We start from the raw sequence: 13,111 nt of genomic DNA on the forward strand, positions 1-13,111 counted from the left end.
TCACAGAACTGGTGCTTTTTTTCTCTAGCTCTAAAAAAAATCCTATGTTAAATTAATCTGCCTGTAGTTAGTCTCTTGGTGGAAATCAGGAAAAGGATCTTGGCATTCTGAGTGGGATATAGGAGCCAGACTAAGTAATAAACATTTGTTGTAATATTGGATAGCAGTTATCCTTTGATTTTTCTGTGTTTTGAGCATCCCAGAAACCAAACAAATCCATCTAAATTTTTATCATATAAGTTGGAATTAAAATACCCAAAGATTCAGGATTGGATGGAAAAAAGAAGAAAATATGTAGAGTCAAATCTAAATGGTGATAGCAGGTATGGTGATAAAGAAACTTGACTTGGGGCTAATATACTCTCCATTTTATCACTCATACTTCCTCCTTCTGGGGAGCAGTGGGGAGAACACGTGACAATTTTATGATAGTAAGTTCCACTTTAAACAAATGCTCTGGGTTCTTTTGTTTTCAAGGGGAATTGATTGTAAGAGTATAGGAGGGCATACTGGGAATCCAAGAAAGTATAAGGAATCCAACCAAGCTTCATATGCAAATATCTTTCAAAAGCATAAAATGCTCATAATGAATGCTTAAAGGAATTTACAAAGTAAGAACTTGATTTCAGGCCTTAGAAAAGGCAAAAGATGCGGGAAGAAAAGAGAGAGTCTTGGTGAGACAACGAGAACAAGTTACAACTCCAGAAAATATCAATTTGGATTTAACATACTCAGTAAGTATAAAATACCTGTTGAGTAAAATTATTTTTGCTAGGATTTGTAGATTCTGAAAGTTTTTTTTTTCTTTTTTCCTATTTTCTGTTTTGTTTTTTAAATTTTTACAAAGACTTTATTTAAATTCAGTTAGCTATTATTATTGGACCTTAGGTGTTCATAATTCAATTAATAGACATCTTTATGAAGTTCATGAGGCACTCTTTGTTCTGTGCAGAGACTTTTTTTATTTAGTTAATTAGTTTTTAATAACTTAGGAAGTACCTGCAAACCCACCACCCAATGACTATTTCTGGAAGATTGCTAATATTTATGCTCTGTTTTTAGTGTGGTTATTTTAATGAGATTCTAATGTGGACTTTTGGTCTGTGATTTTTAAGAACTTCCAATTAGATAAATAATACAATGTTCTGTGAGGATAGTGAAAAAAAAACAAAAGCTAATTTCTTACAGAACTTTTTTTAATTCTGAAAAGACACTAGATGTTTATACTGGTGTTTTAAAAAGGTGTATTTTTAGTGGGAAAAGTGTTCATCTGCCATCCAATGGGAAAAAAGGGCATTTGAAACTTTGAATAGGAATTTGTAGATGTTCATTGTTAGTAGCTTGTATCTTTAAATTCCATAGAATCTTTAGGGAATAATTTCTAGTGATTTTTTTTTTTTTTATCTGTAGGAAGGTAAATTTCTATAACTTAGTGACTTAAATTGTAATGTTGCATACAGAGAAATACTTTTTACAGTTTTGCATGTAAAGAAGTACACAAATGAATCCTTAAGGTATTTCCACATAATGTTTAATTTTTATTTACAAAGAAAATTTGGCCCACTATCTTACCTTCTCCTTTTATTACCAGCAACATTAACAATACAAGTTTATTCTTTGTAGGTCTTTCTGAGATTAATGGATGGCAAATACCACATAAATTAGAAAGAATACTTATGAAATTAAGGTGCCGTGTAGAGGATAGCTCTACTTGTCTCAATGTTCAGGTTCATTTTGAATGCAAGATATTTCTGTGCATGCTTCACTTCCTAGTTGGTTGGGTATCTTGAGCAAGGCATCTAGCTTTGTTGTAGGAGCTTAATCTCTGAATAGATAAAAGGGGCCTATAATGGTCATTACATGTGTTTTTGCAATGTTTATTCCTTAGGTTCTTTTCAACTTGGCTAGTCAATATTCAGCTAATGAAATGTATGCTGAAGCACTAAACACATATCAAGTTATAGTGAAAAATAAGATGTTTAGCAATGCAGGTGGGTATATGTAGTCAATTTTCCCAGTAAGTATAATTCTTTTTTTTTCTTCTAAAGTTTATGTATTTAAGTAATCTCTACGACCAGTGTGGGTCTCAAACTCATGATCTCAAGATCAACAGTCTCCCAAGATCAAGAGTTGCATGTTTTTCTGACTGAGCCAGCCAGGCAGACTGAGTATAGTTGTTTTGTAGTGTTAATTTACTTTTCCCCTTGTTTTCTTAAAATAATCTATGCTCTAAACAAATTTATGTTTATATGGAAGTGTCCTGCTTAAAGATACTGTTTATATGAAAACCCACATAAATACAAATGAAGAAACATTTGTTAGTGTGAGGTATATTGCCTAACAGTAAACAAAAAATGTATTGTTTGTTTGGTATAAGGTATATTGCCTAACAGTAAACAAAAAATATATTCTGTCATCACAAGTAGAATGAACCATTGCAATCCCATCAAACATGCTTTCCCAAAGGGCGCGTGGGTGGCTCAATTGGTTAAGCAGCTACCTTTGGCTCAGGTCATGATCCCAGAGTCCTGGGATTGGGCCTGGTTTAGGACTCCCTGTTCAGGGGGGGAGTCTGCTTCTCTCTTTTCCTGTGCCCCTCCCCCTCTTTCATGCTCTCTCTTGCTCATCCTCTCTCTCTCTCAAGTAAATAAAATCTTTTAAAAAATTGCTTTCCCTTGTAAATTTATTCCCAAGAGACTATAGTTTATATGTATCATTTATATTATGTAATTTTTTGGTAGTAGTATTAAAGTTTATCAGAATTTCATTTTCTTTAATACATTAAAATATGTGTAGCATTATTGAATCTAATTTTTAAATCCTTTTTTTTTTTTTAGAAAAGCACAATTCCAGTTTTATAATGTAAAATCACTTGTTTTCTAGCCATATCTTCAGGCTTCATATTTCCATCTGTCTTTAGTTCCATTTCCTTATGGGAGATTAGTGTGTAGATACATGAAAATAGTATAACTTTAAAAGTGAGACTTTTAGGTAGTGACTGAAGCTTCCTAACTTGAGAAAAGCTTCAAAGAATATGAATTAAGGACATTTAAAATACAGAAGAAGTGAAGAAAATAGAATATTATGTATTCATTATTTTTTTATTAGGAAGATTGAAAGTGAATATGGGAAATATTTATTTAAAGCAAAGAAATTATTCCAAAGCCATTAAATTCTACCGAATGGCACTAGATCAAATTCCAAGCGTCCATAAAGAAATGAGGTAAGTTTACATAGGGATAACTTGGTGAAATTGAAGTGTTGTTTTTCAGAAACAAGATAACTCTTCTGACCTGTCACCAGTGGGTTGAATGTTTTCAGGTGTTTGTACATGTTAGGGGATTAGATTTATGTTGTATTTTGGTGTGTTCCCCTATTGACTGCTTATACACATTTATATAATGACTAGTTAAAGGTTAGAGATAAAATATGTCATCAATTAAAATAAGACAAAACTAATTGGCCTGTATAAGGGATAACCTAGCAGGCCATTAATGGCAAATATAAGTTACTGCCAATATAAAATCAAAACAGCGGTCCTCTAGAACATAACAGACTGCAGAATACCTTAATTCCTGTAGGCTAGAAATTAAGACCACCTTATATTCTTGTGTAGATTGAGAACGAAATAGTTTAGGAAGGGATTGCATTTGAATCTTAGAAGAGGGGAGAGGAGGAGGAAGCTGGAATATTTTCTATTCATACAGTATTTCAGGAGCAGAAAGAGCAAATTACCTTATGGTTTTGTAGTGACCTTGATATCATAGAAGATTTCCAGGATATTTACTGATTATAATTTTCCTTGGGCTTAGTATAATTCTTCTATGAAAGCTAGTTTATTTGTGAATGCCACCTTTAGTGATCATTTGTTTTTAATAATATATCATTATTATTGGGAAATATCTAGCTTCTAGGACACAACGCTCTTAGGCACTTTTAACTCAGGTAAGTCCAAAACTTTGAGCACTGTAGAAAAAGATAATAATGTTTGTCAAGTGTTTAATTACCAGTAATCAAGAGATGCTATAGTAACTAAGTTGAGGGACTGATCTTTAAGAACAAGAATGGTCAAGAAAGGCTTTATGAAGGAGGTGTACTTGCAATAGGTTACCTACGTGATGAAGGCAGAAAGGGTTATATTCCAGACAAAGGGAAAATTGGGATGAGCCAAAGAAATAATAGTATTTGTGATCTGGTCAGAGAATTATGAATAAATGAATTTAGTTGAAACAGTATTATGTTGAGGAGTTGTTAGAAATAAGATGGGATCACATCTATTATAATGGCTATCATCAAATGACTGAAAATAATTATTGAAGAGCAGGTAGAAAAATTGGAAACCTCATACCCTGGGCATATAAAATGGTACAGCCAATTTGGAAAATAATATGGCAGTTTTTTAAAAAGTTAAACACAAATTTACCAGTGGGCCAGCAATTCCACTCTCAGGTATATACCCAAGAGAAATTAAAACATGCTATCACAAAGGATTGTGTACGAATGTTCATAGCATTATTCATAATAGCCCCAAAGTGGAAACAATCCAATGTCTGTCAAATAGGCAATGAATAAATAAAATATGATATATTCATACTGTGGAATACTATTTGGAAATATAAAAGGAATGGAGTACTGATATATACTGTAGTATGGAGGACCCCTCAAAAGATTATGCTAATTGAAAGGATCCAGATATAAAATATTATATATGACTCTATTTTTATGCAATGTCTAGAAGAAACAAATCTAGAGAGACAGTAGGTTAATGATTGCGTAGGGCAGGATATGAGAATGGGGAGTGACTGCTAATGGGCACAGATATTCTTTTTAGGGTAATGGAGGTGACTTAAAATAGGAATGTGGTTATAGTTTCACAGCTGTGTAGATATTAGCAGTGCTCACTGAATTGTATACTAAAAACAAGCGAATTTTATGATATGTAAGTTAAACCTCAATAAAGCTTTAACAAAACAATAAAAAATGAGAAAGGAAAGAAAGAACCTATCTGTGGAATGTCTTTACAACCATACTAAAGAATTGAAATTTTTAAAGCTTATCTATGTTTGTTTTTCTTTAGGATTAAAATCATGCAGAACATTGGTGTTACATTTATAAAAACTGGTCAGTATTCAGATGCCATTAATTCATTTGAGCACATCATGAGTATGGCACCAAATCTGAAAGCAGGCTTCAACCTAATTCTTAGTTACTTTGCTGTTGGAGATCGAGACAAAATGAAGAAGGCATTCCAAAAATTGATTGCTGTTCCGTTAGAAATTGATGAAGATGATAAATATATTTCACCAAGTGTGAGTATTAAGAAGACTGCTGTGTAGCCAACTACCAGTTATTTGTGCTTCTCTGTTTCTAGAAATGAAGAAGTTGGAATGGGTGACCTTTTAGGTTTCTTCTGCCCTATATTAATATGTTTTAATTAATTAAATTTAATTAATGTGCTTTTACCAGTTTTACTTGTTATTTAAATCAGGTTGACAGTGGGACTCTGTTGAAATAGGGCTAGAGACTATGATTGAAGACTGACTTTACAATTTTAGTGAAAAAAGAGAAAATCTTACGAAATATAAGATACATGCCATTTTTTAAGAATAGTATCTTGACAAAGGAACCACTAAAGCCTTATTTTTTGTACTGTTTTTTTCAGTCATTGTTGAACAAAGGAAACTAAAACTGTGTGTACTAAGTAGATCAAAAATGAAAAGAAGTCCTTATCCTTACACATAGGATGCAGCAAAATACAAAAGTCATATTTTCAAAGACCTGAGGAGGAAATACTATACAATGTTAAGTGAAAAACCAAGGGAAAAAAGAAAGATATACACACACCCACACATGGACATAAACTGAAAGGAAATACAGTAAAATAGAAATAGTTTCTAGACAGATAATTTTTCTTAATATTTTAAAAATATTTTTCAGGTTTTTACATATAAAGTATTGGTATGCTGCTATGTTATTTTATATTAAGCCAAACTATATGAAAATGCCTGTATTTATAGATCAAAATGGTATAACAATGTCAATTTCATAAATTGAACTTAACATATTTTTTTAATAGATTATAAAGGTATTACAACATAGTGGTTGGCTCCATCACTCAGAACTTACTCTTCTTATGCCTCAGCTTCTCTATTCATAATAGAAGACTAATTATACTAACCGACCGTATGGGGTTGTGAGGATTAAATGAGGTATATAAAATGCTGTTACAAGAGTACCTGGAACATAGTGAGTGCTAAGTAAACATTAACTACTATATATTATTTTCATATTGAGAAAAAATAATATCTTACCAAAAAATCATCTGTATTCTTAGGAGAGAGTAGAGATATTGATTACTAAGGAATCTGATGATCATTAAAGTATTTATATTTGGGTTTACAGTTTATAATGTCACACAGCTTCTGTATACTTGGTCCTATTCTATCCATCTGACCTTTTATCAGTTGCTCAGAATCTGTTCAAGGAGAATGTAATTGATAATCAGAAATGAGAAGAAAAGTTCTGCTTTATGCAAGGGAAAATAGCTTAGAAAGATTAATTTACTTTCCACTTTATGTAACTGCTTAGTGTAAGGTTGATTAGAAATCCAAGTTCTTGGTATTTACTTCTGAAGTGATCATTTTTTTTTTCCAATTTTATTTTCCCAGGATGACCCACACACTAACTTAGTGATTGAAGCTATAAAAAATGATCATCTAAGGCAAATGGAACGTGAAAGGTAATATTTTGTGCCTTACCAATATAGGTTTAATTTTTTTATTTATTTTTTTTCAGCGTAACAGTATTCATTGTTTTTGCACCACACCCAGTGCTCCATGCAATACGTGCCCTCCCTATTACCCACCACCTGTTCTCCCAACCTCCCACCCCCGACCCTTCAAAACCCTCAGGTTGTTTTTCAGAGTCCATAGTCTCTTATGGTTCGCCTCCCCTTCCAATTTTTTTTTTTATAAACATATAATGTATTTTTATCCCCAGGGGTACAAGTCTGTGAATCGCCAGGTTTACACACTTCACAGCACTCACGATAGCACATACCCTCCCCAATGTCCATAATCCCCTCCCCCTCTCCCAACTCCACCTCCCCCCAGCAATTTTTATAAAAGAATTGAATGTACATTCTGATTATTTCTCTCAAAACTTGTTATATTCAGTATATTTCTCCAATAAGACTATTGTTTCACCATTTCTATATATTACTAGATTCTCTTTTTGCTTTCAAGATAATCATAGTCCTCAGGCTGACCCCAATTATTCTTACTCAATAATGCTGACTGTTTTCTTATAATTTGTTTTCTCTCTGCATTTGGTGTAATATTAGAACTTTGCTCATATTACTTTTATTTAAAAAATTATATTTTTATGTATTTTTGTCCACTTTTATGTATTTTTGTCCACCTTCCCAATTAAATTTCATCTCCCAAAGACAAAATTTTGTTTATTTTTTCCTTCCTTCAATATGGTATCTCATCTTTGCCAAGTATGGTCTGAAAGTTCTGATATTTACTGTATATGTATTAGGAGTATATCACATGGTAGGGGGACCTTAATTATTTTAATTGTGGTAAAAAACATATAACATAAAATTTACCATCTTAATTATGGTACATAAGACTTCTTGGTTTGGTAATGTTATGTGCATTAACATTGTTTTATAACCAGTCTTCAGAATGTGTATGTGTAAGTGTTAGGTCATATACTAATTCTATTTATTCATTTTTAATTCCAGTGTCATTAAGGTTATATTAATTTCAGATGTACAATCCTATACATTAGTCAGTGCTCATCATGATAAGTTTACTCTTAATCCCTCTCACCTGTTTCACCCCAGAACTCTGTATCTTCTCAAACTGCAATTTTATCCATTGAAAGCTCTCTAGGCCCTGCCCCCAACACCTGGCAATCACCATTCTACTTTCTGTGCTATGAATTGACTTTATTTACCTCATGTAAATGGAATTACAGTATTTGTGACTGGCTTATTACATTTATCCAAATGATCCTCAAGGATCATCCATGTTGTGGCATGTAACAGGATTTCCTTCCTTTTTAAAGCTAAATAATATTCCATTATATGTATAGAAGGCCCTTAATTTTTAGAAAGTTTAATATTAAAAATCTTCTGGGATGATGGAGTAGACATAGTTTTCTCCCGTTCTTCCCACTAAGTACAAATAAAAACCCTGAAACAAATACAAGAAAGGTGAAGAGAAGAGGCTAGATTAGGAAGGGAGCTCAGGACTTGAGGAACAACATGGCAGTGACTTCCCTCATGTTTCCCAAACTTGGAGCTGAAGAAGCTGGCAATCAGAAAATGACAATGGTTGTATTAAAAAAAAAAAAAAAGACCCCAAGAAAAACCTGCTTTCTTTAGCCAAAAGAAAAGGAAGGGAGACAAAGAAGGCTAGCAAGACTGAAAACTTTGAGACAAATACCACACACGCACACAGACTGTAGCCCCACTTCCATGCATGCCAGCAAAAGTCAAGTGGGAGCCTAGCTTTCTACACCGATAAGGCTATAAAGAGGTACCCATACCCCAAAAGTCCAAGTAGGGAGCCAGGACTTTAATCTGATAGGCCCTTAATGAGTCCCACCACTCTGTGGTGTCAACAGACACCACACAGGAGCCTGGAATTCCACTTCATGTGGCAGTGTGAGGCACTCGCCCTCTCTTTTGGTGTCAGAGAAAATAATAGGGGGTCAGAATTTTCATCATCATTCAGTGGTAACAAGGCCACCCCACTGTGGTGTCAGCAGGGACCATGGTAGAAGCAGGAACTCTCCTGCCCTACCCAGCAGACTAGGACTTCTTCCCATGTTCGTTGTCAAAGGAAGTCGTATTGGTAACCTAGACTGATGATAATGAGGTGGTGTCTCTTCCCGTGTTGGAACCATGTCAAAGAAGCCAGCTGAAACAGAAAATTTAAATAAAAATTTGGAGTATTATAGTGCAGAAATGTCCCAAGTTTTGATCAAGAATACTCGTCATACCAAGAACCAGGATTCATTTCATTTCAAACCAAATGAAAAATCGAATCAGTAGATGCCAACACTGACACGACAGAGATGTCAGAATTATCTGACAAATTTTAAATCAGCCATGATGAAAATGCTTCAACAAGTGATTATGAACATTGGTGAATGGGGTCAATGGAGAATAAAGGAGATATGGAAAGATTCAGTGAACCGGAATATGGAAAATAGAAATTACCCAATCTGAACAACAGAGAGAAGATAGAGTAAAAACAGAAATGAACAGAGCCTAAGTGACATCTGGGACTATAACAAAAGATCTGCAATTTTTGTCATCAATGTCTTAGGAGAACGAGATTGGACAAAGAAATAATGGCTGGTAAGCCCCAAATTTAGCTAAAGAAACTGAATAAATACCAAAGAGAATAAACCCAAGGAAATCCATGTGAAGATACATCATCATTAAACTTGTGAAAATTAAGGACAAAGTCTTGAAAGGAGGCAGTGAAAAACAACACTTAAGGGAAAGCAATTAGAATGATAGTGGAAAAGTCCTAATAACGTAAGCTCCTGAATTAATAAACTAGAAAAAGAAAAGCAAAATCAACCAAAGGAAGAAAAAATAAAGAATAGAAATCTTTGACATTGAAAAAAAAGAAACATCAGTGAAAAACAAAGAGCTGATTTTTTGAATAGATGAATAAAATTAATAAACTTATAGCAAAACTGACAAAAAAGAAATCACAGCTTGCCAGTATTAGGAACAAAACAGAAGCTATCACTACAGGCTCTGCATACATCAGAAGGATAATAATGGAACACTACAAACAACCCTACACCCACAAAGTTGACAACTTACACAAAATGGACCACTTTCTTGAAGAACACAAGTGTCCACAACTCACCTGATATGAAATAGATCATTTGAATCGCCCTGTAAATATTTAATCTGTATTTTTAAACCTCCCCCCCACCAAAAATCTCCAGGTTCATATGGTTTTACTAGAGAAATCTAAAAGATGCTTAAAAAACAATTAACATCAATTCTACACAACTTCTTCCAGAAAATCATTCATTTTATGAGGCTGGCATTCCCCTGATACCAAAACAAGACAAAGACAGTACAAAAAGGGGGGGGGGGGGGGTTGGGGAGACAATAGATCAATATCTTATGAATATAGATGCAAAAATCTCAAAGAAAATACTAGTAAACCAAAAATACAAACAAAATATAAAAGGAATTGTCACCATGACCAAATGGAATTTATCCTAGGAATGCAAAATTGGTTTACTCTGTAAAAACCAATGAGTATAATAGACGATATCAATAAAGAAATTTTTTTTTTTTTTACAAAATCCGATATGCTTTCATGGAAACAAAACACCTCAACAGATTAACAATAGAAAGGATCTTCCTCAGTCTGATAAGGACGTTTATGAAAAGCCCAGTTTGACATACTTGATGGTGAAAAACTGAATGATTAGCCCCTTAGAACAGGAATAATATAAGGATATTCCCTGTCACTAATTCAACATTGCACTCAGGGTCCTACCCATGGAAATTAGGCAAAAAAGGAAGTAAGAGACATCCAGATTGGAGAGGAAGAAGCAAAATTATCTCTGTTTACAGATTACATGATGTTATATGTGGAATATCCTGCATAAGTTTTAGAATCCACTAAAAAGCAATTGTAACTAATAAACAATCTCAGCAAGCTTGCAGAGTAAGATATCATTATATAGGAATCAGTACTATAGAAATATATACTAGCAATGTACTAGCCAAAATGAAATTCATAATTACATTTACAGTAGCATAAAAATAATTAAGAATAAGTTTATCAAGTGAAGTGTAAAATTTACACTCTGAAAAGTATAAAACATTACTGAAGTATATGCTAAGTAAATGGGAAGACATCACATTTTTATGGATAGGTACTTAATGTTAAGATGACAGTGCTCCCCAAATTATTTTATAGATGCAGTGTTGTCCATATCAAAATCTGATCAGTGGTTTTTTTAGAAAGTGACAAATTGATCCTAAAATTCATATGGAAATCTAAGGGATCCCAAGTAGCCAAAACAATACTGGTGCATAAACAATTTTGGAACACTGAAAATTAAATTAAATTAAATTTTTTAAAAAAAGGAGCAAAATTGAAAGGTCATACTCCAAAAGAATAGCAAAATTGTAGGGCTCATACTCCAAAACACAAATCAAGTGTAGTAGTACTTCATGCTAGTAGCATAAAGATAGGCATAGAAAGCATTGGAATGGGATTGAAGGGCCAGAAATAAACTTGTACATTTATAATTAATAAAAGTGCCAGGATAGTTTGATGGAGAAAAAATAGTCTTTTCAACAAATGCTGCTGGGAAAATTGGATATCCTCATGCAAAGAATGAAGTTGGGTGTGTCTCATACCATACACAAAAATTACTTCAAAATGGATCATAGACCTAACTGTAAGAGCTCAGAACTATAAATTCTTAGGGGGGGAAAGCAGTATTATTCATCTTGTATTAAGCAGTGATTTTTGTTTTGTTTTAATATCGGTTTTTTTTATTATGTTCATCCAGTATTTCTTCTATTTGTCAGCCTGCAGTGAAAAGAAAGATGAGATGTTGATCCAGAGGGCACTTATGGCTTGCTAATCCCATTTCCTAGCCATGGTTGTCAACCTGACTTACGGACAGATTTCTAGTGTAGCTGTCCACTATATAGTAGACTTTCATGGTATGTTAGCTTTGATAGGTAATGTTTATACTTAAAAAAACATCCAAACTCTTTATACCAAGTCTCTCAATAAAACTTTTTTGTTTGTTTGATGTAGGAAAGCCATGGCAGAAAAATACATCATGACGGCCGCAAAACTCATTGCTCCTGTAATTGAAACATCTTTTGCTGTAGGTTATGATTGGTAAGAGAGAAATTCAGTATAACTGGATGGATATGATGTTTTCATAATTTATACTTTTACTGATTTAAACTTCTATTAGAAAAGTAATTATGAATATTGATTTCTACTTATCAGGAAAATAATATGTGGTACAATCAATATAAGGCATTCCGAAAATTCTACTGTATTTTTATTATTACTTATGTCATTTCTTAAATAGTAAGTCAAGTGTGCTACCATTCAGTGTAAGGATACATAATTCCACTGTACAAGTCCAGCCTATATCCTCTTTCATTTTACTGTACCTTTTCTCATTTTTTTCCTTTTCTACCTGAAGTTTGTCAGTAGTACTGAAACTTTCTGCCCTGAGGAATAGCTCTCACACCTAAAGGGGCTGTTGTCTCCTGATGTAATGTACTTCCTAAATAGAAGTTAGGAGTTTTGTTAGAGTTGGAAAAATCTTAGATTATTTGTTGGATGAGTAGTGAATTTGTTTTCTTCGACCCAGTACAGGAATCCCCTTTGTAGCATCCCATATAGGTGGCCATTTAACTTCTGCTTGGAGTCTTCTGGTATTCAGCTTATTTCTGAACATCTTTAAGGGTTAGAAAAATCTTTGTATTGAAGCCAAAATTGCCCCTCGTGGAACTTTTTTCTGTGATCTTTCAAGCAAACATAGACTGAGTCTATGACCTCTTCTGTATGGTACCTTACAGAGGTTTAAAAATCCAAGATACATGTACATAGTTACATAGCCAAGTACAGAAGATTTAACTATCTTCTCTTTCTTTCTTTCACTCATTCTTTCTTGCTTGCTTTTTAATTGAAATATAATTTACATACATTATATCAGTTTCAGGTATACAACATGATGATTCTGTATTTATATATATTGCAAATGACCACAAGAAGTCTAGTTAACATTTGTCACCATACATAGTTACAGATTTTTTTCTTGTGATGAGAACTTTTAAGATATCTTAGCAGCTTTCAAACATGCAGTACTGTGTTAGTAACCATGATCACTATGCTGTACATTACATCCCATGTCTTATTTATTTTATACTCTAAGTTTGTACCTTTTGTTCTCCTTCATCCATTTCATCCCCTCCCCACCCCGATGGCTGGCAACCAACAGTCCATTCTCTGTAGCTATGAGCTTGGGCTTTGTTTTGTTTTCTTGTTTTCTAAGTACCTTTCATGTTTCTTCTTGC

The 13,111-nt window shown here is 33.4% G+C and overlaps 1 protein-coding gene across 5 annotated transcripts in view; it reads left to right on the forward strand.

Moving 5' to 3' along the window:
- The window catches only part of IFT88 (intraflagellar transport 88), a 158,127-nt gene that overhangs the window by 37,363 nt on the left and 107,653 nt on the right, over window positions 1-13,111 (forward strand). For all 5 annotated transcript variants that reach the window (XM_045978360.1, XM_045978362.1, XM_045978361.1 and 2 more), the window contains 6 exons: window positions 630-734; window positions 1,889-1,991; window positions 3,109-3,223; window positions 5,078-5,309; window positions 6,669-6,739; window positions 11,832-11,918. In XM_045978360.1, coding sequence (XP_045834316.1) covers window positions 630-734; window positions 1,889-1,991; window positions 3,109-3,223; window positions 5,078-5,309; window positions 6,669-6,739; window positions 11,832-11,918 — 713 coding nt within the window. The remainder of the gene's footprint in view (window positions 1-629; window positions 735-1,888; window positions 1,992-3,108; window positions 3,224-5,077; window positions 5,310-6,668; window positions 6,740-11,831; window positions 11,919-13,111) is intronic.

The sequence above is a fragment of the Meles meles genome, chromosome 14, assembly GCF_922984935.1.
Source record: "Meles meles chromosome 14, mMelMel3.1 paternal haplotype, whole genome shotgun sequence".
Classification (NCBI taxonomy): domain Eukaryota; kingdom Metazoa; phylum Chordata; class Mammalia; order Carnivora; family Mustelidae; genus Meles; species Meles meles.